Source organism: Myotis brandtii, unplaced genomic scaffold, assembly GCF_000412655.1.
Source record: "Myotis brandtii unplaced genomic scaffold, ASM41265v1 scaffold850, whole genome shotgun sequence".
Classification (NCBI taxonomy): domain Eukaryota; kingdom Metazoa; phylum Chordata; class Mammalia; order Chiroptera; family Vespertilionidae; genus Myotis; species Myotis brandtii.
Window position 1 is genome coordinate 1010485 of NW_005371455.1, and position 25964 is coordinate 1036448.

At 39.2% G+C, this 25964-nt stretch overlaps 1 protein-coding gene across 2 annotated transcripts in view; it reads right to left on the reverse strand.

Moving 5' to 3' along the window:
* CTNNA2 (catenin (cadherin-associated protein), alpha 2) overlaps positions 1-25964 on the reverse strand; it is a 1155525-nt gene that overhangs the window by 69100 nt on the left and 1060461 nt on the right. For both annotated transcript variants that reach the window (XM_005884743.2, XM_005884742.2), the window contains exon 13: positions 10652-10803. In XM_005884743.2, coding sequence (XP_005884805.1) covers positions 10652-10803 — 152 coding nt within the window. The remainder of the gene's footprint in view (positions 1-10651; positions 10804-25964) is intronic.

The window sequence follows — 25964 nt, forward strand, 5'->3', positions numbered from 1 at the left end:
AATGACAATAATAATAGGTAACATGCATTAAAGGCTTTCTGTGTGCCTATCACAGTTTTCTCTAAGTGCTTTACGTATACTAACTCGGTTTTAACCCTCTCATCTTTAATGACAATAATAATAGGTAACATGCATTAAAGGCTTTCTGTGGGCCTATCACAGTTTTCTCTAAGTGCTTTACGTATACTAACTCGGTTTTCTTCACAGTCCTACAATGTAGATATGATTTTCTTCATTTTACAGATAGCAAAACTGAGGTGTGAGAGGCTATACCTGTTGTAAAGGCTTCTAAGTCCGGCACTTTGAAGCATGTTGTCTAAACTATCATGCTCTGTTCATTCTAAGATGATGAACTTAGGAGGCTGTAAGGATAGTGCCTGAGGAGCAAATGCGGTAGTGCTTGCGACATTCCTAGCTCAAGTCTCCTTAGCCTTAAGGGTGATGTCACCCACAAACTGCCTCTTGGCACACAGCAGCACCTCCTCTCAGGGTTCTGTCTTTCAAAGGGAAGGGGCAGTCACAAGCAGTACCAATGATGCAGTGGCTCATTCCCCATCAGTAAGGGCACATTTTCATTCTGCTGGTTTCTTTGGCTACCTCAGTGTAATTAATCAGGCATGGTTATTGATGAAGCCTTGAGATTGGTCTGACAGGCATAAAATAGGGTCCTTCATGCCAAAATCACATCATGCCTAGTAATTTTCCAAGCTTTGGCACACCCTCTTGTTTTTCTTCTCTCACCATCAGCCTTATTAATATTTACTCAATCATCTACAGATGTTCAATGTTCTTTCATAAGAACATTAAAGAAAAAGGGAAGGAAGGAGTTTTGTTTCTATACTTTATTAACTAAAGCAGGATTGGGGTGGGCAAAACCTGATTCCAATGACGGGTGTATTTTCACTTTGGACAGAGACTATAACCTCTGGCCATTCTCACCCTTCTGGAGAGTCCTGTAGAACAATTACAGCAAGTTGGTAAATTCTGCTCACAGATGAGATGACAAGACTGCACACACTTCTCATCATTAGTTTTTGAAAAGTAGAGAGCCAAGTAAAATGGAAAACCTCACCCAACAGATAAAAAGGACAATATAAAGTTGTCCTCGGGAACCAAAATAAAGCTTAAAAATGAAGAAATGACCTGGGTGTGGACCCAGGACACTAAATGTGTTTGTCCTAATCCTCCCTCTCCTAAGGTGTCTGGCTAGTCACTTAATGCGTTTCTGCCCCTCTGTCTCCTCACTCATAATGTATATCTAATCATTGCTACTCGTCCTCCCTGCCTCAGAGGATTCTAGAATCAAATATATTCTAGAATCATATGTATTTATATAAATGCTCTGTAAATTATAAAAGTGAACTATCATAAGAAGTTGATAATTATTATGTTTAATTAAATATACACCTAACAACAACAGCAATAACAGCAATTGTTTTTTACCACCCATTATGGTACAGGCATTTCACTAAAGAACTTAGTCCTTACAACAACCTACTAAAAGAAATTAATCCCCATTTTATAGATGTATAAGCAGGCTCAAATTTGAGTAAACTTTCTAAGGTGTCACACCTAGCAAGTTGAGGGTTCCAGAGCCCATGCTTTTAACCATCACACATACCACCAGACAAATGGATGAAACTAAAATCTCTTCTTGTGCTTTAACCATGCAGAAAACCCATGCAAGCCACAAGCCATCCATATAAATAGTTCTTGTATGTACAGTTTGTTAATTGCATATATATATATATAGTTATTTTTGAGTTATTCTTTTTTAAATATATTTCATTGATTTTTTTCACAGAGAGGAAGGGAGAGGGATAGAGAGCTAGAAACATCGATGAGAGAGAAACATCGATCAGCTGCCTCCTGCACACTCCCTACTGGGAATGTGCCCGCAACCAAGGTACATGCCCTTGACCGGAATCGAACCTGGTACCCTTGAGTCCGCAGGCTGATGCTCTATCCACTGAACCATACCGGTTAGGGCGAGTTATTCTTTTTTTAAAGTATGAGTTATTTTGGGTTGGTCAAGGACCTTCACAAATTAAAAAAAGTCTTGGAAAATAGTGAGGTTCTGTAAATGGGTCCAGAAATAATCAGACTTGTATTACTGGATGGTTTTAAAGGGTAAAAGGAATCAACAAAATGTGTAACTGGCCTGGAGGCTGGAGACTGAGGGTCAAGTCTCCATTCTGTCCTATGTGCTCTCAGGGAGGGTATTTTGATAATAATCCAAAACCACTTTGGTCTATACTTGGTTCCCCGGTTCTACTATTATCTAGTAATAGATTATTGTGAAAGTGGATTTTACCTGTAAAATGGTGCAAATAAACTACTTGGCCTCTAAAGTTTCTCCCCTCTAAGAATCTATGAGATTGACTTGTGCCTACTATAGAGGCTCATCTGCCTTGTCCAGGATCATATCACACATCAGTTACAGAACAGGATCCCGCTACCTGCCTCTGGTCCTCAATTAAATGTCCAATCTCCCCTACAACAGCTTCTATAGAGAAGCAAAATGTGAAAAAGGCTGAAGGATGTAGAGTTGTTTCTCCAGGACATGTGAAAAATGTATTAAGGACTATTTAAAGGAAATTCTCAAATGTACTTGAGTTTCATTGGGAGCAGAAAGATGAGGACATAGGTTGACAACTATAATATGAAAGTTTGGGTGATGCAAGAAAAAAGATTTCCTAACAGAGCTCTATACCACTGGAATGGATTAGAAACCAGAAAATAGAATTAAAGATTTCCTAAAGCCAATCTAAAACAGAACCTCCCCATTCAAGATTGACTGGCCACTGGCAACTTTATCCTATATTACTGTGGAGGTCTCCTAACCCAACCTCTTTTTTTCTGCCCTTGCCCTAGGCCAGTGATGGCGAACCTTCTGAGCTCAGCGTGTCAGCATTTTGAAAAACCCTAACTTAACTCTGGTGCCGTGTCACATATAGAAATTTTTTGATATTTGCAACCATAGTAAAATAAAGACTTATATTTTTGGTATTTGTTTTATATATTTAAATGCCATTTAACAAAGAAAGATCAACCAACAATGAGTTCGCGTGTCACCTCTGACACGCGTGTCATAGGTTCGCCATCACTGCCCTAGGCATTCTATTCTCACCGGGATAGCCAGAGTGGTCCCTCTAAGATCTAAGTCAGGTCATGTTATTCTCCTGCTCAGAATCCTTCAATGGTTCCCATCTCATCCAATGTGATCCTCAGGCCACATGTGCCATTCTCTCTGCCTAGAACACACATTCCTTAATACCTTTATGGCTTGTTTTCTCCAAGTCTCTTCTTAAATGTCACCCAGTGACCACCCTTCATAAAACCCACACCAATCCTGTGTTCTATCTCCTTTCCCCTGCCTTGGTTTCTCCATGGCACATTAACTGGCATATTATATCTGTTTGTTCTCTGTCTCCCACCAAAGGAATGTAAAGTTTTAAAGGACAGAAACTTTGTTCAGCTCTATATTCAGGGTACCTCCAAGAGTGGGGTCTGTAGTGAGCATTCAACAAATATTTGATAAATGAATGGCCAACATCAAATAACCATTTTTAAAAATCATACTAAATTATTTCTAATTAAGAAAACAAAACTAGGTTACCTTACGGGTTGATTAACTGGATAAATACAACCTATAATAGGTAAGTCAATTTTGTCTCATAAGTTGTTTCTATAGTCTCTTCAGCCCTTTATTTTCCAGCTATGAAAAATACTCTAATCTCTGCAATTTTGATAATATTCTTGACTTCTTTACCAAGTTCTATTTATATTAATTAATTGTTTAAAGATAAACTTCATCGCAGCAGGATAAGGCAAGAAAGTATTTCTGTGGAACCTACTAAGGGCCAGATCTATGCAAGTGCTTTATAGTTGGGGTAACACTTGTCCCAACACACAGATAAGGAAACTGAGGGTTCGAGAAGGAAATTAGCATAACAATACCCCCAATATTTTAGCAACAGGTTCCCAAACTTTATTGCTTCAAGCACTCTCATCCCCTCAATAATTTTTCATGGCAACTTTAGGCTAAATAAACAACACCAAAATAACCCACAAACCTAATAGTACTGTTGATTAAGCAATAAAAAATGAATATAGTGAATCAGACCTAACAACTTAGTGCCTGGTACATATTGTATGACTTCTCAGACCTTGGAATACAATTGAACATCTATTGAGCCTGCTTTCTATCCCCAACTACCAGAAACCCAGTATCACAATTACAGTGGGGCCTTGACTTACGAGTGTCCCGACTAAGGAGTTTTTTGAGATACCAGCTGTCTCTCGGCCAATTTTTTGCATTGAGTTGATAGAGTAATTTGAGTTAACGAGCTCCTTAAGGAGCTCGGTCTCAGAACGAATTAAACTCGTAAGTCAAGGCCCCACTGTATATGATGTCATCCAAGGAAATGAACAAATCTGATGTTTAAACTGTGAACTACCTTCAGCTAATATTTCACACATTATCTGAGAGATTTCCATGTGTTTCCCTGGACATTTAAATGCCTTGCAATGATCCAGGGTACATCATGCATAGTTTGGGAGATATAAAGTTAATCTATAGTCCTGTATCTGACCCCTGACCCAGGCCCTGTTGTTTCACACATAACCAAATTAATGGGTTGCATTCACAAAAGTTGAGCATGTAATTTTCATTAAAGATTATTTTCAAGGTGATTCTTATGTGAAGCACCTACTGTTCGCTAATACAGATATCCTGAAACCAGGATATCATCACCACCTTGTACTCTACTCACTTTACTTTCCAATCCTATCTAATAATAGACAAACATGGTAATTAACCGTAACTTCGCTACCCTTCCCATTGGCTAATCAGGGCTATATGCAAATTAACTGCCAAGAAAGATGGCAGTTAACCGCCCACAAAGATGGCGGTTAATTTGCATACTCGCAATGATGGGAGGCAAAAGGGGAAGGATGGAAGACAGTGATCAGAAACCCAGGTGCAGGCAAGAGCCAGGGAGCAGGGCAAAGGTCGGCCCTGGAGGCCACCTTTGCCCTGCCACCAGCGGGTGATCAGAGAAGCCTGGGGGGTGGGGCAGGGAAGCAGACACAGACAGCGTCTGTGACCGCAGAAGCCGGATGCAGGGGCAGGGAAGCGGCCGCCGCCAGCATCCCCAGCCGCGGCTTCCCTGACCCGCACCCGGCTTCTGCCATGGGTGACTGCAGAAGCTGGGTGCAGGGGTGATCACAGAAGCCAGGTGCATGGGCAGAGAAGCAGCCGCCACCAGCATCCCTGGCCACAGCTTCCCTGCCCCGCACCCGGCTTCTGTGATCGGTGATGCCTATTTTTGCATGACACATAACTGACTGCCCTCCCTGGAAGCACAGAAGAAGAAGAAGCCCCCAGAAGAAGAAGCTGCCCACCTTTGGTCCAGGCACCAGCGCCTGGGGCTGGCTGCAGCCCAGGAGAAGGACAAGCTACCGGCCAGAGGTCCCAGGCTGCAGCCACCCGGAGAAGCTACCAGCCCTGTGGTCCAGGGCACCAGCGCCTGTGGCCAGGGAAACAGTTTCCCTCTTCTCCTACTGTAGTCATTACTTCAATATTCCCCTTCTGAATTTCTCTCCTGTGCTGCAACCCAACTCCACTTTTCATCGGAAGGATACAGAACACAGAGAGCAGTGTTAAAAGCTTACATTTTTAAGCCGGTAAGGTTGGTACTTAAACATATAAATGGAAAACTAGAGTCCTTAAGGTAGCAAAGGCTACAAAGGACAGGGACAGTGCATGACCTATTATATCCAGCAATCCATATGGGGACTGAAAACTTTGCAATGATGATAATTACTGAAGATATGAATCAACTAAAATAGTTGTCAGGGACAATTCTTCCATCTTTGAAAATATCTACATCAAATCTGTTTAAATAGATTTTCATCTGCATAATATAACACATTCTGACAAGACCACCACCACCACCAATGTGGTCAGTGTTGTGCCTTAAAATGTTTAATAACTGAGGGACCCCCCCCCCCACCGAGTGCACAAATTTTGTGCACCTGGCTACTAGTATTAAATGTTTAACTCTTTTTGTCTTACATATACATGTGCTCCTCACTATTTGTAGATTATTTACTTGTGAATTTTTCCACTCAAAGTTTCTTTGCATTCCCACGTCAGTACTTGTGTAGTTATTCACAGACATCCTCAATATGGCACAAAACTGTGGTCACCCAAAGTGCATATATCTGGCTGAGGTCACACAACACAATGCTGTGTCTTCTTGTTCAGCTCTTATGCTGGAAACAAGTGTCCTTTTTTCAGTCTACTTAGTGCCTTTTTTTTTTTTTTGCTTAAAATGGCTTCTGAGCAAAGTGCTACAAGGCTGTCAAGTGTTCCTAAAGTTGTGATGCTCCTTATGGAGAAAATGCATTTGTTAGATAAGCTTCCTTCAGGCACAAGACATCATGCATTTGCTGGGAGTTCAATGTTAATGAATCAACAGCCTATATTAAATAAAGTGCCTTTAAACAAAACCACACATAAAACCAGATTGTGTATTTGATCAGTTGATAAAAATATGACCAGAGGCTCACAGGAACCTAAGCCTGAATTTCTTGGAGGAACAAGTTTCAGTATTCTCTACTCCAGTGTTCACAGAACCATTGCATAATACACTGCTGCAAATAATAATCAAATGCATGCTGGTGTGCCAGACTTTCTCATTCCCTTCTTAAATGACCATGCTGGAATCATCAGAAAATGCCTATGTAGCTTATAGATCAGGCAGAACATACCTCAGCAAGAAGCAAACAAAACAAAAAACCAGTCTCATGGCCCAGCTGGTGTGGCTAAGTGGTTGAGCATCGACCTATGAACCAGGAAGTCATGGTTCAATTCCTGGTCAGCGCATATGCCCCGGTTGCAGGCTCGATCCCCAGTGTGGGGCATGCAGGAGGCAGCCAACCAATGATTCTCTCTCATCATTGATGTTTCTATCCCTCTCTCCTTCTCTGAAGTCAATATATATATTTTTAAAAATTAATAATTAAAAAAAAACCCACAACAAACTCATGGAAGAGAAGTAGAGTAGACCTTTTCAAAAAAACATACATTTTTATTGATGTATGTATTGATGATTGTAAGGGTGACCAATGGTGAGGTTGGGATACAGGAAGGGCACGTTTTGTTTATTTCAGACTGTTGTCTGCAGCTGGCCTAGAGCGCTATCAACATGAAATATGTATTGATTGCCAAAAGGCAAAGTATGGAGAATTGACCCTTCAAGACCCTTTCTGCATTTAGTTGTTTTGTTTCATTTTTTTTTGGGGGGGGGATGGGAGGAGCATACATTTCTTTTTCAACGTATAATCAACACTTTGGGAGAGAAGGGGGCATGGCCAGTTTTTCTGGGAAGGGACCAGCTCTACTTGTCTTACTGTCTTTCTTCCTGACTAAGTGCAATGAAATCTTTTCCAAGTAGACTTCATCATTATACTCAAAAGCAACCCAAGAAATTAAGTGCAAAAGGAAGCCATTTGGGTGCTAAATGGAGGAGGCATTTAAAAATAACAATTTGTACATGCTGTACATTTCTCTCTTCCTAAGTTTTACGTGGTGTGAAATCCATCTGATCAAATCACTGGAAATGTCGAGATGGCGGAATGACACTTCATGCAACAAAGATATGGCATTTTATCGGAAATTGTGTTTTTTTACAGAACATCAATGTATAAATGAATGATGGCTATAAACTTCCTCTGTCTCTCAGATGAATGGTTGTCACAGAAGCGTGAAGGCTAACAAAGCAGAAAAATGGCAAAAGAGGGAATATGCCTTGAGGATTATAGTGGCATTTAGTGCCAAATGCTTTGAAAACATAACTCTCATGGTCTATTACTTTATTTTACATGTTAGTATGTAATGAGAAAAAATTATCTAATTTGTTACAGTCTTAAAAGGCTGACTATCCTTTCTTCCCTTCTCCTCTAACTTTCCTATATTTTCTCCCTGTCACCTTCCTATCTGCCTAGGTACCTGTCCCCCAGACCCCCAAAACACAGCCTATACCCATAGTAGTAAGCACTGTACTAGACAATGCACCACAGTGGAGGGGAAAGAAAAGGACAGCCATTGCTTCCCAAACTTTCACAGCCTTAAGAACGTAAGAAACCTGTAAGTAAATAGCATGATGTATACTATCACAGGCAAAACAGTTAGAGGTAGTTAAAGGATAGGGTCAGTATTTTTGAGGGAGAAAATTTGGGGAAGGAAGACTTGAGCCAGGTCTTGAAAGATGGTAAGGTGGAACTGCCTTATGACCAGAGATTCCACTTCTAGGAATTTATCCAAAGAAACCTGAAGCACGAATTTGAAAGAATATATGCACTCTTATGTTCATTCCAGCATAATTTACAATAGCCAAGATTTGGAAGCAGCCCAAGTGTCCATCAGCAGATGAGCAGATAAAAAAGCTGTGGTACATTTGCACAATGGAATATTACTCAGCCATAAAGAAGAGGGAAATCTTACCCTTTGTGACAGCATGGATGGACCTGGTGAGTGTCATGCTAAGTGAACTTAGACTAAGTGAAATTCATATGTGGAATCTAATAAACAAAATAAACTGACAAAGTGGAGATAGACTCATAGATACAGAGAACAGACTGACAGCTATCAGGGGGGAAGATTGCGGAAGCTAAGTGAGATGGATGAAAGAATTAAGCAAAGAAAAATAACAAAGACCCATGAACATTGCCAACAGTATGGTGGTTGCCAGAGCGAAGGGGGAGTGGGGAGAAGTACAAGAGTGTAAAGAAGGGATAAATGGAAGAAGACTCAACTTGTGGTGGTAAACACACAATTCAATATACAGATGATGTATTGACTTGTGGTGGTTAACACACAATTCAATATACAGATGATGTATTATGGAATTGTGTCCCTGCAATTATATAATGCTATTAACCAGTGTCACCCCAATAAAATCAATTAAAAAATAAAGCCAGACTGCAAACACCTAGAGAGCAAAACCAAAAAAAAAAAAAAGAAAAAGAAAAAGAAAGATGGTAAGAGTTGTTATTTGTGCCCCAAAGGGAAAAGGTTTGGTAGATGTTTCAGAAGAAGCATGGATGTCAATAAGAGGGAGGAGAGACCCTTTGTGGTGATGCTCCCCTCCACCTGCTCAGGCCACCCTGGAAGCACAATGCTGTCCTCTGCATACTACAGTGGAAGAGGATGGACACATGCTGATTTAATGACTTCAGAGATACCAGAATTTGGGGGACAATGCCTCTGTGAAATCCTGGAAGGGCTAGGTAAATGTATTACCCAGAGAGAACAATACTAGTATATTGAAGATACTTCATGAAACATCCGAATGATCACATACTAGAAAATGAATTATTTAGTTATTGTTTTGCCATGTTGAGGGATGTTGGTTTAGATGCTCAGTGGTCATCCCAACAGAAAGATTTTCAGAATGCACACAGCAAAGAGTTTGTGGTTTCATCGAGCAGCCCAGAGACAATAATAGAGGTTGACAGTGAGGATATGGTCAAGGGCTACTTGTCCAATATGTTGGAGCTACTGAGCACTTCCAGTGTGGCTAGTGTCACATGTTGAAATGGTAAACTTTTGGATACATTAGGCTGAATAAAATATATTATTAAAATTGATTTCAATTGTTTCTTTTTGCTTTTTTTAATGTGTCTACTAGAAAATTACAAATGTGGCTTACATTTTATTTCTATTGGGCAACATGTTCATCATTTCTGTTTTTGCATATTTAAGTTTATTTTAAGAAAAAGTTCTGTGGCTAAAAAATGTTTTAAAACTACTATGTCAAACTGTTAATGCAGTAGGGAGAAAAAAATAGCTCATCTTACAATGGAGTATTACACAGCAGTTAAATGAAATGAGGTAAGTGATGTTTTTTAATAGAGATAGACAAAGACTCACTGTGGGTTAAATTCAATTGCAAATGATACTTATGAGTTTTAAAATCTATTGTACAGTGTGAGTACCTGACACTCAGTTTATTCTCATTTTATTTCTTAATTATTGTATATTTTCCATATGACCAACTGTAAACCTATTGTTGTCCCTCCCTGGATGTTTCCTTGCATGGGTCTATATATAATTACCCTTTGGAAAGCTCACACTGACCTGACAACAGCAGACAGAGGATGGGAAGATAATAGGGTAGGTGATAGGGGGAGGTTCACTGAAAGGTTATATAGCCTTATTGGCAATGTCTTGATTACTTGTGACAGGGAGAATGTAGCTGTGTATCACTTTCTTGTAACTATTATCACTATCAGCTAGGTAATCTTCGCTTCTTTCCATCCCATGGCTTCAAGATCCTGATGGGAAAATAATGTTAGCAAGAGGAACATGGAGAATCTCAGGAGCAAAACTAAGTTGAAACCCAATTTAGGAAACAATGTAGGCCAGAAGCAGGCAGGCATCACTCTTCAGGACACTCATCACTAACTGAGGCTTGCTGGGGTCCGTCAGCTCTTTATAAGTGAGAAGTTACCCATGTCTGAGTAAATGAGGAGCCAAACAGCTTGTCAAGATATTTGGCTAAGTAATTAAAAATAAAATGGTGAGTTCTCTGGAGTCTACTAGAAGGTCCAATAAGCTCTGAGCCACAGAGGCCTTACATACCCTGATCATCAGCACGGCCTTTCTGATGTCCCGAACACCGTCATACACCAGGCGAGAGGCATCGATGAACTCATTCTCCTCAAACGGTTGAGGGATGTTGGCACTCAGGGCTTCAATGGCAACCTCCACTTGTTCGGCAAAGCGTGGCATCACTGGGTAAACAAAATGGAAAGCAGAGCATTAGACAGTCCTTCTCATGATCCCTTGTACTAGCCCTTGGGTGTTGGCTCTGAGCATTCCAACGGTTCAGTGGAGCCGCATGTCCACCTGTCCAGTCTGGGTAAAACCAGTTTAGTGGTCTTTGTGCTATTTACTCCATGAATGGTGATGGTATTCAACGAAACAAGCTTTTGAAACCTGCCCCAGGTTATGTGTTAGAACGTGAAGCATAGATTTCATGTTATCCTAACATGAGCTGGGTTCTACTTCTGCTAGTTACTAGCTGTGAAACCTTGGCTAAGTTTTCTTAACCCTTCTAATCCTGTGTCTAAAAATTTAATAGTAAGCATGGCTGGTATTGCTCAGTGGTTCAGCACTGGCATATGAACCAGGAGATCAGGGTTCAATTCCTGGTCAGGGCACATGCCTGGGTTGTGGGCTCGACCCCCAGTAGGGTGTATGCAGGAGGCAGCCTATTGATGATTCTCTCTCATCATTGATGTTTCTCTCTCTCTCTCTCTCTCTCTCTCTCTCTCTCTTTCTCTCTTCCTCTCTAAAATCAATAAAAATATATTTGATCCTTCCTTAGGATTCAATAGGGTAATGCATATAAATGTATTAGATGGTCCATAGAAAACTTCCAGAAATATATAACAGATTTCATATGCTAAAATCATAACTGGTGAGTAGCAGACCTTAACTTACATGATCTCATAGTAAAGTATGAAAGAAAAGATTCCAACCTTTCTACTTTTACCTGAAATGCAGGACTCGGGGTGTTAAAGATGGGTGGGAGGACTGTGTAAGAGGAGAGAGGGAAATCCTGAGAGACCCCAGCAGAAAGCCCATGCAGACTAGTGGGCTCACCGATGAACTTGATCATTCCATCTTACCAGGACCACCTTGGTGTGAAAGAAGATGCATATATACTTTTCTTTAAACTAGGACACATACATAGCCACAGAAGTTTGTGTAAACTCAACTCAGTGGAATGTCTGGAATACTTAAGAAAATGATGCTGATTCACTGATTCTCAAAAACTGTAATTGGATTTGCTCAGTTGTTATCTTGTAACAATCAATTCATATGGCAAAAGAAAGCCAAGAGCACAATTCATTTTATTTACAAGGACAATAAAATAGAAACATACTTCATCTCTTTCCATTTCTGAACTTTCATGCCTGATTCGTCTTTATACTCATTTTCATTCTCTGTGGACATTTTAACATCCATTTGAATCCCTAGTGTGAGAACCTCTGATAAATTACTGTCTAGGGTCAGAGTATTCAAGATAGAACATTCCTAGAAAAAATGTGTTTTTACTAGGAAAAGTCAAAGTTCGTTTAAAGGAGGGTTAGAGGAAAACAGAACAATCATTCTTTCAAAAGAAAGTATCAAAACCAAAGCATGCATTGGGTGAATTTCCTTCCATGAGTGAACTGGTTCTCTGTACTATTTGAATTTTTCATTTGGGCTTTTGAACTGCATTTATATAAGAGGAATTTGGGGGATTTTGAGCTGCACTGCCTCAAATATGAATCCAATAAAAATACATTTCTAAAACCACCACATTCAACTCAGGCCAGTTCAACCATCCTCTTGTGTTGGGAACAAACTCCTTCACACTAAAAATTCTAGGTAATTGAAACTGAATACCTTAAGCATGAAAACATTTATTGTAGGTATTAGGTATTTTCATATGAGCACTTTCCTTTAAATTAAATTTTAAAATGCCCTTCTTTCTTAAACTGAAAATCCTAAATAATACTAACTCCTTTCGATTTTATGTTTAAGTTGCCATCATGACCACCAACAATTTTACATATTTATATGATACCATCAGTAGCACTAGGCTGCATACATTTGTGTCCCTGTTGTATAATTGATAGAGGATCAGTAATCCTACGTGTAGATGAGATAAACACTCCTACAAATCAATAAGGAAACTGTATATAAATAGACAAATGTTAGAACAGGCAATTCAGAGGAAAGGAAATCCTATATTATAAAGAAATGCATAATCAGATGCTTGATTTCACTAACAATTGGAAAAATGTTAACAATATAAACTATGAGATATCATCACATACCTGTTGGGAGGGGCAAACAGATTAAAACCTAATAATATCCACTTTATTGAACATGTAGACAAAAGGGAAGCTTTCTACTGTAAATGAAGGGAAAACAGGTATACATCATTTTGCCAAACATGTTGACAAAAATCTAATAAAGCAATCTGGTCCCAACCAATGAGTTGGGACATTATCTAGAGCATGGCCAAATGTTGATTTGTAAAGAGATACTGAGTAGGAGGGCTGAGTACACTGGAGTCACAGGAATGTCTTTGCGTCTCTCTGGTTACAGTTGTTTCTTCTTTATAGGTTGTATATTCTAAGAGTTAATTAGAATATTTATATAAAACCTGGGAATAATCTCTAGCTGGTTGGCTCAGTGGACAGTGTGTCGGCCTGCAGACTGAAGGGTCCTGGGTTCAATTCTAGTCAAGGGCACATGCTTGGGTTGTGGGCTCAATCCCCAGTAGGGGCCGTGCAGGAGGCAGCCATTCAATGACTCTCATCATTAAGGTTTCTCTCTCCCCCTCTCTCTTCCTCTCTGATATCAATAAAAAAATATTTTTAAAAAAGTAAAAATAAAACCTGGGAATAAGAATAACTGAGGGCTCTATGAAAGGCTCTATCCAAGTTCTATTCTGAGTCTTGAACTCAGGAGGGAACCACTGAGAGCCGCTCACTCCAGGTTCATGGACAGTATACCCCGGTGGGTCAAAATGGACTTAGGGATCGAATCAGGGGACAATCAATATATTAAAGTGAGTGAGTCCAGAGGTCAAAGTTTCAACTTGGAAAGGTAAACTGAAAAGAGATATCACTTGTGAGAATTTGTAAAATACACAAGAGTACTGTGTATAATTTAAAGCAATATGCATTTTTATCTCCCATGTTTTGAAAGGATATATACCACTTTCAGTAGATAGAGTGGTTACATTTGAGAGGAAAAGGAGAGACATGTTATTAAGTAGAGATCTTAAAGAGGCCTCAAGTGTATCTTAACTCTAAGAAAAGTATTATATGAATCAGATATGGCAAAATGCTAATATTTGTTACACCTCAGGGTAGAAGGAGGTTGTTGGATTTATTAGTCTCTGTTCCTTTTGTATCTTTGAATCTTTTCATAATTCAAATATTTAAAAAGCGATCAACATGTTATCCTCAAGGCTATCCTTCTTAGAGAATAAGGCTCTGAGAAAATAAAGTTCCAGCTCATGGCTCAGAACACAATAAAAATTAATTTGGTAACAGTATTAAGTGAGGAATTCCCTCACAACTTGTGACTGTGATCAAATGCTTAATATTCAACCTGAATAACTGCCAGTTGGAACGTTGAGTTAGGGAAAAACCCACCTCCTAGAGCTCAGTGCCCACACACATGTCTCCATTTGCATGAAGACCTTCACTAGAGTCTGAAAGGGTGAGCAGGGGTTGTGAGTTACATTGGTTATTTGTGTGCAGGGTCACCCTGAAGAAGAGTTGGGGAGAAGGAAAATGCAGGAGGTGACCAGCTTATCTTTGCACCTGCCTCTGGGTCTGATTCTGCCCAAAGGAGAGAGCGGAAAGCTAACTAAAATCTAAAGGGACCATTTTCATAACGGATGCTCCAGGGCCCAAAATATGCCCAGTGCTGCTCTGAAACTTAAGTTTGGAGAAGTGCATTCTGTTTGTTCCAGCATGGGGAGCAGAAATGCTCAAGGGAGATTTAGGAGGATGTGGTCTTGGTAAAAACAACAGTGTTGATGATATGGCATTGTTGAAAGAGGCAGAAACAAGGCCCTTTTATAAAGAGATAGAAACAGAAAATACCATCAACTGCCCCAGGGTGGAAATGGCAGAACAGGGGATGCAAAATCCTTACTTTCCAAATGGGGCCTCAGAGTACAATTTAGTGTTAATATTCCAATGGCTTTATGATACTCCACAAACTGGTAAAACCTAGAACTTGGACTCAATTTCATTTGATTTGATTTCCTGTAACTGACGAGACATCTATTTTTCTTACAAGTCAGGGTGTTTTTTTTCTGGATCTGACCCTTAAGAAAATCTTTCTCTAAGCTCCCTTCCAAAGTGCATCCAATACTTGTTTATTTAGGGCTTGGTCAACTGCTAATGCTCTTTAACCAACGTGCTTTTGCTCTCCACGTCGCTGTTCCTTTTCTGTTTTATCTTTGGTTTTAAAAGTGATAAGACAGAAAAACAAAGGTTTCTAGAACAACCCATCTTGACCTAAGATGTTAGTTTATGAATTCTTCTAACACTTTAATAGGGTCTGAAAAATCAAATACCCCCAAAGTAACACTGAGATAGAAAAAGTCTCAAACTACTTCAAATATGGGGCTGATTCTGCTTCCCACTAATTACGACAAAACAGCACTAGCGTTATGATTCGCACATTATATATTAACAGAGTTTCTGATATAGCATTATATAAATAGAAGCTTCTCCCTACCTCCTGAATTACATCCAAAAAAAATTAGATACCACTTTACTGTTATTTATCAAAAATCCTGGAAGGCTTTTAATAGCTTATGTCCTGAAAGGGAGATCAAAGTGAGAAGTAAACTTTTAAATCCTTGCTATACTTTTGTATGCAGAGTGCACACTGGGCCACAGAAAGATGACATTCGAGGAGCAATGAAATCAGAGTTAAGTATGCATATAACAAAATCAAGGTCGTCTCCTTCTAGTGTTGAGATCCTAAATCAGAGGTGAAAAAGATGTGGACTGAATCCTCCTGAGAGACTTCAGGGGTGAAGTTTCAGAGCACAGGGTGAGTCAGTGAAATGAATAGAAAAGTTTTGCTAAAGATGCAAATAGGACTGCTGACATCTATAAGAGCAAAAACCAAGGTGACCTAGAGGCCGTGGAAATAAATGCCAACCAACTCCTCTGCCTCAAGTAACTATCTGAAAGGTCCACACCCAGCTTTAAACATTCCAATGATCCCCTTTAATAGAAGGGAGACTATAAAACCTCTTAATCAGGATACAAACAAACATCTGACACCTGCCTACAATCCTCTCTGTCTCTTTCTCTATCTCCCCATCTATTCCTACGTATATTTAAATGCTCCAATTAGACTGAATTGCTCTTCTAATATGATATGGAGACATACCATGCTATACCTGATCATGTCCATGATCAATTTATTTTTTCATACTGAAATGTACTCCTTTCTCTTTGGCATAGGTACATTCCTCCTCATTCTTCAATATCCAGTTCAGAACCGATTGCCATTGTGTAGTCTTCCTTAATCCACAAACACCCCAAAGTTATCAGTTCTTTACAATTCTATAGCATCCTAATTGTGCATTACTACAGTACTTGGAACACTAAAGTCGAGTTGTTTGACATTTCTGTATGGCTACTGTTTCCTATAGGAGACTCCTTTAGGCAGAGATTATGTCTCCTTCATTCTTTGCATTCTGTCCCTTTATCATGCTTCTAGCACAGCTAATCTCTGCAACTGGAAGAAGAATGAGAATTTAAAAAAGGGGGGGGGGATATAAGGAAGAACTCATTTGCCATCAAGTATTTCAGAGACAAAATGAGCTGTATTACATTTCACATACTAAATCTCTCTCTTTCTGCCCATCATTTCATATTAGTTCAGCAATCATATTAAAGAATTTCATGAGTCATCAACCAAGTTATTAGTGAGCATTGTAGGTTTGGTCTCTAGAGACCTTTCAGAAAGCTGAGCTCAGGATCCTTTCAGAACTGCCTGAGAGGAGCTTCACCACTAAGCATGGAGAAACACTCATTATTGTATCCTTGACTAGTTCACCAAGGCCAAGCCAGCATATCTTTATGCATAGGAGGCACCTGATGGTGGTGCAGTCAATCCACATGCTCCCTAAGTGTGTTCCTTACAAAACTTTATTACTACAGATACAAAGAAAACAGACAAAGCCCCTGTTGTAAAGAAAGAACCAATCTAAAAAATGTTCATAAGAAACAGAAACATAAGAATGAGAACATTTGAAAAAACCTAGAGAGTAAAATATCAGGACTTGAAGGAGTTGTGGTCAATTCCAATGCAGGAATTAGTACATCATACTCCTCCCCTACTCATCACAAATAGTTATTATGCCCCTATTTTAACAGTTAGAGTCAGGTAAAGAATTGGGTATTATCAGAGTAACTGGAGCCAAAATTAATTTGGAGAGACACTGTGGGGGCAATTCCAATATCCCCCTAGAGCAGGGAAGTACTGTTGTTTCTATAGGTAACCCTTTCTTTCCCTGAATTGGTTGTCAGACACTGATAAGACTTTTTATTCAAATGCCCCAAATGAGATGCTAGGTAAGAGAAGAGAGTGTACAATCTAAACCATGTGGGACCTGCATTTGCCCAAAGCAAAGACTGTCTGGCATTTGCAAGCTTTGGGTATACCTTGATATTCATCTCATCCATGAGGCATCATCACTTAGTGAACAGCCTGTTTGAGTCTGAAACTCCAAATCATCTTCCCTATACAAGCAGGAACTAATGCAAACTGAAGTAGTGACACACTCACTGCTTTGGTACCACTCAAAAATAATGGAACAGCCCTAACCAGTTTGGATCAGTGGATAGAGCGTCGGCCTGCGGACTGAAGGGTCCCAGGTTCGATTCCGGTCAAGGGCATGTACCTTGATTGTGGGCACATCCCCAGTAGGAGGTATGCAGGAGGCAGCTGATCGATGTTTCTCTCTCATCGATGTTTCTAACTCTCTATCCCTCTCCCTTCCTCTTTGTAAAAAAATCAATAAAATATATTAAAAAAATAATAATGGAACAAAAACCACAGAAGCTAGCCTTGGCTTTATTGTTGGTTCAGGAGTTTTAGTAAACAACTTCATGATTATGTTAGTAGGGAATGTTCTAGGATTTCCATCACGCCCAAACAGGGATCTTCAAAAATCTTGAGTTCAGAATCTTTTTAGGGCTACTTGGGTTTCTAACTATTGGGCAAGAAGTAAATAATTGAATAGATCTATAAGTCTACTTTGTTGATAGTGGCTATTTCATTTTTCTATGTCATATATAGATTCATGCACTTCCACCAGATGTCAATCATGTCCCACAAGGTACAAAAGTAGCCAGAATCTTGTTGACTCACTTGGCTAGGGTTTCCTACATTATCCAGTTCTTACACTTCTCACCCTGATTTTGCACATTCGCTCTAATCCTTGTCGACTTTCATCACCGCTGGCTACACAGCTTCTTCTGAGATTCTGAGATTAATGTTTGACTCTCTGAACCTAAGTCAAATAAAATTTTTCTTAGTGATATTAATTTTTTCTTCCCTCTGATATGTACTAGTGATTTCAATTTTTCTCCTTTTTTCTTCCCTTTGAATTATGTACCAGCTTTATTATGTTTCTCTGCACAATTCCCCCAATCTGTCTTTCTCTACTCCAACTCCCCCCTCTTTAATCACCTTGAGCCAATTTTAGTTTTCCCTTCCCCACTACCTAGCTCTGCTATTTTCCTCTATTCTTTTGAGAGATTGAGACAGTAGCACTCAGCTAAGCTGTGCTGAGCTTTCTGGTCCATAGAAATGATGACATAATGTTTATAATATCAATCTATTAATAGTTAGGGTGATTTTTTTCACACAACAGTGGATAACTAAGAGTTGCTATGCCATAAATAGAAATATCAGTAAAAATAGCAGGGCATTAAAATTTCTGCTCAATTGTAGCAAGTATCATTAGTCTAGGTTTCTCATCTTTGTATTGGGTCAAGACAAAAGTATAATTGAATCTCAATATTTCATTTTGTACAAGTTAACCAATTTGAACCTCAGTTACTCAGTTGTAAAACAGAGATAATGACAGAGGTCCTTTGGGTTTTACATAAAGTTTAGAAATAATGCATTCAATAATTTTTAATGGACTATTATATATAAGCACATAGGCAGTACTTTAGGCACTGGGAATGAAGTGACAAAACAAAAGGATCTTTCCTACAAGGCACAAAAGAATGGAATGTACGTACAATGCTTGCCATTATGTCTGGCACATGAAAGATTCACAGTAAAGAGTTCTTGTAACTGTTTTCACATCATGACCCTTTGTGTCTACCCAGCCATGCACCCTTTTCATTGCTTGCAGCAGGCAAAATCTTCCAGTCTCCTTTGGAGGTACAATCACGTGATTCACCCCCCAAAAGTACACCTTGTTGGAGTAAATTGAACATAGCATACCAACTAGTGCTGAAATTTATGAAAATTGAGAAGTTGGGACAACTTATATTTTTAAAAAAAGTATCCCTGCTTTTATGCCCTTATCTCTCCTTGACCGGACCACATCAGCCTTCTGATGACTTTGCATGTTTAATAATAACTCTCCTATAATATCTGTTATTAGGGCAAGATTTTATAAGCTTACTCCTAGAATTTTTCATTTTGTCTTGATTGCCAGAAAGGTCTGTGTTAAACATTGTATTCCATTATGACCTCCAGATCCATGAGGAAAGATAATCTTTAAAAGTTAAGAGACTTTGCAAAATAATAATAAAACCTAGTTTTCCTAGCTCAAATAAAATACTTTTTTCAAAACACTTCCCAGCTTAATCTAATATTGTGAGACTCCTTCCCTTCTATTTCAAACTTTTATTTTATTATATATGAATTGATTTATTGGATTTGAATCTTGAGTATCCCCAAATGCTATCCAAAATTTGGTAGAGACAGTTCACAAATACGTAAATACTCCCTCTAAATTAAAACTGTACAGTCTAGACCAGCCGTGGGCAAACTACAGCCCGCGGGCCGGATCCGGCCCGTTTGAAATGAATAAAACTAAAAAAAAAAAAAAAGACCGTACCCTTTTATGTAATGATGTTTACTTTGAATTTATATTAGTTCACACAAACACTCCATCCATGCTTTTGTTCTGGCCCTCCGGTCCAGTTTAAGAACCCATTGTGGCCCTCGAGTCAAAAAGTTTGCCCACCCCTGGTACTAGATTTTATGGTGCTTTATTTTAATCACTCTTAATCAAGTTAGAAGATGTTGAGCACCAGAAGTCAGGAGCAAGGACAAAAGAAGCCCAGCTTACTTTGTTCCTTACTCCCAGGTGGCTATTTGTCTACTCTTCCTACCTTTCCAGACAGGCGTCAGCAGCATTCTGGCTAGTTCTAATTCTTTCATCTGTATGTATTCTTGGACTCTGTTTCATCAGAGTCAGTCATCTGTTTCCTCTGTGGGAGTTCCTAAAGGCTTCCATTTTCATAAATTCATGTTTGCAAAATTACAATGTACATTTCAAACATCCAAATCCAGAAGGCCATACATAACCCATGAGCTGAATTGCTTGATGAAAGATGAAAAAGCACTGCCTAGAAAAAGGGGAAAAAACTCCTCTAAATTCCATTCACGATGACTGCCCTGAGAGAAACGGGGGACATCCATCTGCGCTTGTCTAGACACAAATCCCTTTCCCGACGGAAAGAAAATGCTTGCTAGGAAAGTTCTCTTAGATTTTAAAATAAGCATTTCAAAAATAATCACAAAAGGATTATTAAGTTACGAAGAAAGGATGCCACCTTTAATTCTGAAACTTAAGGGAGGAATAATGAACTGAACGTGCCTTATTTAATTTACAGTGCTTCTGGAAACCAAGCTTGATAAATACAGTTAAATCTGGCATCACTGAGGTTTAAAGGATTAACATGTAGTAAAATAATTGCTAATAATTGCTAAAAATGGATTGCATAATTTTAAAGATTCTGATTTTGATCATTTCAACTTGTAATTTTTAAAAAGGATACAATCACCCTGATAAGGTATTACTCTGTCAGATATGTTTTTCATTTATATTAATAAACACTTTTAAGATTCAACTCTAATCAAGGATAGAAAAAATGAAGAGGTGGTCTTAAATGTCAGGGGGTTAAAATTTAATTAGGAAGTAATACACACACACACACACATACCCTAGACTCTAGGGTGTGTGTGTGTGTGTGTGTGTGTGTGTATGTATTACTTTCTAAATAAAAGGCACAAAGGTAGACAGAACACAGATACTTACATAAAGACAGACAAAAGGGCAAACAAAGAGCTTGCAACACAGGCAGTATATAGTTGGTGTGTAATGGGTGACACGGGTAAGAGCAAAGGGGGCACAGAGGAGTGGGACTGGTTGATGCGGTTAGAGAGAAAACTTTACGGACAAGGACAAAACCAGCCATTGCTATAGAACAAGTAAAATACAGAGACAAAAGCCAGGTGGGGAGGCTATTTTGGGATCATTTTGACCAGAATAAACAGAGCTTCTCTGGTTCTTATGTCCATCTGTTACTTCAGGTCCTCTAGCTACAAGCGAAGCTTCTTATTTCCCCTGATCAAACTATTTCTGGAATACACCCGTGACGTGTCACATGCTCTCTAACAAGTGACTGTCAGCATATCCTCCCTTTCTTTGATTCAAGCACCTGTCACTGATCTGGCAGATATTCTAGTCAAGGGGACTTACTACCACCTCTCTTGTGCACAATTAATACATCCTGGCCACCAATCCCAGTGGACACCTGTACAGGTCCTTCCTCTGTGCACTGTCACTACCATGAATGCCAGTCCTTGGGGCCCTGGGAGTGAGGAAGAAGTACCACATCCTCTGCAGTCCCCAGAATTATGAATCCGTGATGTGACTCATACAGAACTGGAGGTTCATGGTCTTCCTTTTAGTTTTACTTTGACAACCAGGCACTAGGAAAGTGATGTTTCCACCACCGTGTTGCTCTAAACTACAGATATATAAACATGGAACTGTGCCCACCCATTCCCACCTCCACTTCCATAGGAGAGGTTTATTATCAGGCTAAAATTGTGTCTTACTTTCTCTTCTTAAGTTGTATTTTCTCAGGTGATTCTTCAGCCCCTTGATGCTGAGAGAGTTGGACATGTCTTTATTCTAGCAGAACATATTATTTACAAATAAGCCAAAATAGGGAATATATTCTTATGTTTCTTCGTGGCCAGGTCTTTCTGACTGGTAATGTGGTTCAAAAGATGACTCAATAAAAGTCCTATGACAGTAAAATAAAACTGCAAATCTCCAGGTTATCTATCTCCTGCAGAGAAATATGTTTACATGTCAAAAGGGGATAAAACCTGGAGTCATTCATTTATATTCCAAAGGGTTGTATCAACATGTGGACATTTCCTGGAGGGGGTCTATTAATGTTAAAGAGAGAAGGGGCCTGGCTGGCCTGGCTCAGTGGTTGAGCGTTGACTTATGAACCAGGTGAACCAGGAGGTCATGGGTTCAATTCCCGGTCAGGGCATATGCCCGGGTTTTGGACTTGCTCCCCAGTAGGGAGCATGCAGGAGGCAGTCAATCAATGATTCTCTCTCATCATTAATGTTTCTCTCTCTCTCTCCCTCCTCTTCTCCGAAATCCGTAAAAATATATATATATTTTTAAAGAGCAACGTTTTCTTTTCTCCTCTTAGGAGGGGAGAGAGGCAGTTGAGCACCAGTTCCTACATAAGCTCTCAGATTCATAATTCTGTGGCTCCTCTCCTGTAGTATGGACCCCCCTTGTATGTGCAAAATTCATTTGTCCTCATCACATGCCTTGAGAAGCAGAATGAAGTACGGGGAACTAGCAAGGTTACTGTTGTAATTAACATGTTTTTTCTCTGAGCCAGGAATCTTTCATTTGTTTTCAGGATAAAATTAATATAGATATTTAAAACTATCAGCCAAATTCCTACAATACCTGAAGTATGTAGGTTCAGTCATACAGAAAGAGCTTTAGGACAAACTACACATGTGCCTATTTAAGGGCTATTCAAGGGCTAAAATGTCCTTCTCATTCCTCCTACACTTCTGACTTCCACCACCAGGAATATCACAACCACCACCAAGTAAAACATTTCCTCCATATCATAATCCATTTGAGCTTTCAGAGATAAATACTTTACACCTATAATAAAGGCCATATTAAAATACATATATTAGGATGTCTAGGCTGAACAACCTCGGTCATTAGAGAATCTGTTGAAATTCTTTACTTCCATAATCAAATTTTAAGGTCGATTATGGAGAACTGAACTTAGACTGTAATAGGCTTTTTATCTATAATATAGGATGTTTTTTGTCTTTCCAATAAGCTGTCCCTACCATCTTCTTCTGATATTGATCTTCCTTCAGTCTGCACCCTACACATCAAGTCACATATATAGCAGTTCACCTAGACCTGTCCAATCATAAAACTTAATCTCTCTAGCAACAGAAATCAGTCCAAGTGGAATAAGTATAGTCCAAGTGACTAAGCAGATTGCTTCCCTTTAGAAAGGGAATGTAGAAAGGAAGGGGGGTGGGGGAATGTCTTCATATTTATCCTGAAATCTTGAGCTATAAACCTAAGGATGCTAGATGACCTATTCTCTACTGAAACAAAAATGTAATATCCTATTTTTTGTATTCAATACATACACATTAAGTGCTAATTATATGAGAACACTGTTTTAGCCCCTAGGCACCTACAGAACCACCTGCCTCTAGGAACTGAATCTAGTTGGGGACCATGTAACTGAAGAGAACATATAAATGTCAAAAGACTGATAGAATGGTCCCTACTGTCTTCAGCTGAGACTTGAGCCAGATTTTGAAGGATAAGTTCAAGGCACAGGTGTAGAGAAAGAGAAAACGGAGAACATTACCGGAAGGAGAGTGGAAACAGAATGGATATGTTTTGCTTGAAGAATAATGAACACACCTGTTTAAATGGATCAGACGATTTTTTTTACAGAGGATTCATGGGCAACAATTATCCATCTTAAGTGCAGTCACCAGAAAGCCAGTAGACAGTGGCTTTTTTCCCTGTCTTCCCATACAGTCTTTCACATATATTCCAATAACACTGACCATTCTTGGATGACAAAACATCAGGCAATTCATGAGAAGCTAAGGCCCAGAGCATTAACTAATTTGTGTAAGGTCACAGTTAGTTGGTAGAAGTCAAGGAATTGAGTTCTTCTGATTCCTAACCTGGATTTGTTCTACTACATTATATTGAGATGCAAATGTGCCCCTCATTACTATTCCCAGTTAGGGCACTTTTTATTTGTTAATTATCTTACATATAGAAATAGTGGAAGACATCTCTTGTTTTTATGAAAAGTTCACAGAAGCATAAAAGTAAAAATTATGTCATCTCTACTAAGTGAAAACAGAGAATCTAGAAAGGCTACATACTGTATGATTCCAACTATATGACATTCTGGAAATGACAAAGCTATGGAAACAGTAGAAAGATCTGTGGTTGCCAGGGAGTTGGGAGGGGGAGAGGGATGATTAGATGGAGTACAGAGTTTTTTAATGACAGTGAAAAATACATTGTATGATAACATAAGGATGGACACACGTTATTACACATTAGTCAAACCCATAGAATATACACCAAGAGTTAACTCTAACTATGGACTTCAGTTGATTATGATGTGTCAATATAGGTTATTAATTGTGACAAATTTACCAACCTTGTAGGGGTTATCAATAATAGGGGACACTATGCATATGTGCAATCCAGGGGTATATGGGAAATATCTGTATCTTCTATGAGCATCAAACTGTTCTAAAATAATAAAGTCTTAATAAAAAATTATGCCATCTGTTTGGCCCACGTGATCTCCAAAATAATGGAATCTTAATTTCTGCATATAAAGTGCTTAATATCGAATCCTATTAAAAATACAGTATTTTTTGTCCCCTTTGAAGAAGAAACTGCCTGATCACGTACACATTGCCACAAACTTGCATCAACTATCAACCTTAAAAAGTGACATTTCAATGTAATCTGTTCAGTGAAGAGTGAGCTACTCTCTACATATCTAAATATGATATCACTGAATATATTTTGCCCCCTCCCCAACCTTATGCAGCAACCTGACTGTAAATGAGATCTGTGAAGATGGGTCTGGTTAAGTGTTCACTTACTACCAAGCTGTTAACAATTGATTATAATTCAGGTTTTATTGAACAGCACATCCAATATGTAAGCAGGTAATGGGGCTGATGAAAACACAATAAACTTGCTCTACATCAGCCTAATTTAGTTTCATAAAAAAACAAATAGGTAATTTTTATATAATATTGCCCTAGAATGTTAGCATCCTCATAATCCACGAAATTATTCCTCCAATTTAACTCGGCAGTCATATGAACCCAAAAAGCACTCTTGAGCAAAACATGGTCTTTACTGAGGAAGTAATATAATTCATGGAAAATAACCCACAGACCGTTTTGTCACTCTTTAGATCTGTTTCGAGCCACTCAAGGCAGTCAGGTGGCAAACTGGGAGTTTCTCCACAGAGAGCCACCCCTCCTCATTTACAAGTCTAACGGGGGGCTGGCCTGTGTTTACAAATACCTTTAGCAGCAAAGTATGGCCTAGACCAGTGATGGCGAACCTTTTGAGCTGGGCGTGTCAGCATTTTGAAAAATCCTAACTTAACTCTGGTGCCCTGTCACATATAGAAATTTTTTGATATTTGTAACCATAGTAAAACAAAGACTTATATTTTTGATATTTATTTTATATATTTAAATGCCATTTAACAAAGAAAAATCAACCAAAAAAAAATGAGTTCACGTGTCAGAGGTTCGCCATCACTGGTCTAGACAAGAGTTTTTGAACATTCTGCCTCTTCTTAGATTCTTTTTTGTAATATACTCTTATTCTATTCCCTTTACCACGTCCTATGGCCACAACACATGGGCTCCACTCTGCCTGAAACTTGCCCCTATTTCAGGATATTTCTTCCTTTAGGCAGTTATTTTCAAGGGGGTTAGCCCCTCCCAAGGACCCATGGAAATATCTAAAGACACTAGGTTGTCACAACTGGGGAAGGAGAAGGGAGGAGGTCCTAGTGCAGTGGTTCTCAACCTTCTGGCCCTTTGAATACAGTTCCTCATGTTGTGACCCAACCATAAAATTATTTTCATTGCTACTTCATAACTGTAATGTTGCTACTGTTATGAATCGTAATGTAAATATCTGATATGCAGGATGGTCTTAGGCAACCCCTGTGAAAGGGTCGTTCGACCGCCAAAGGGGTCGCAACCCACAGGTTGAGAACCGCTG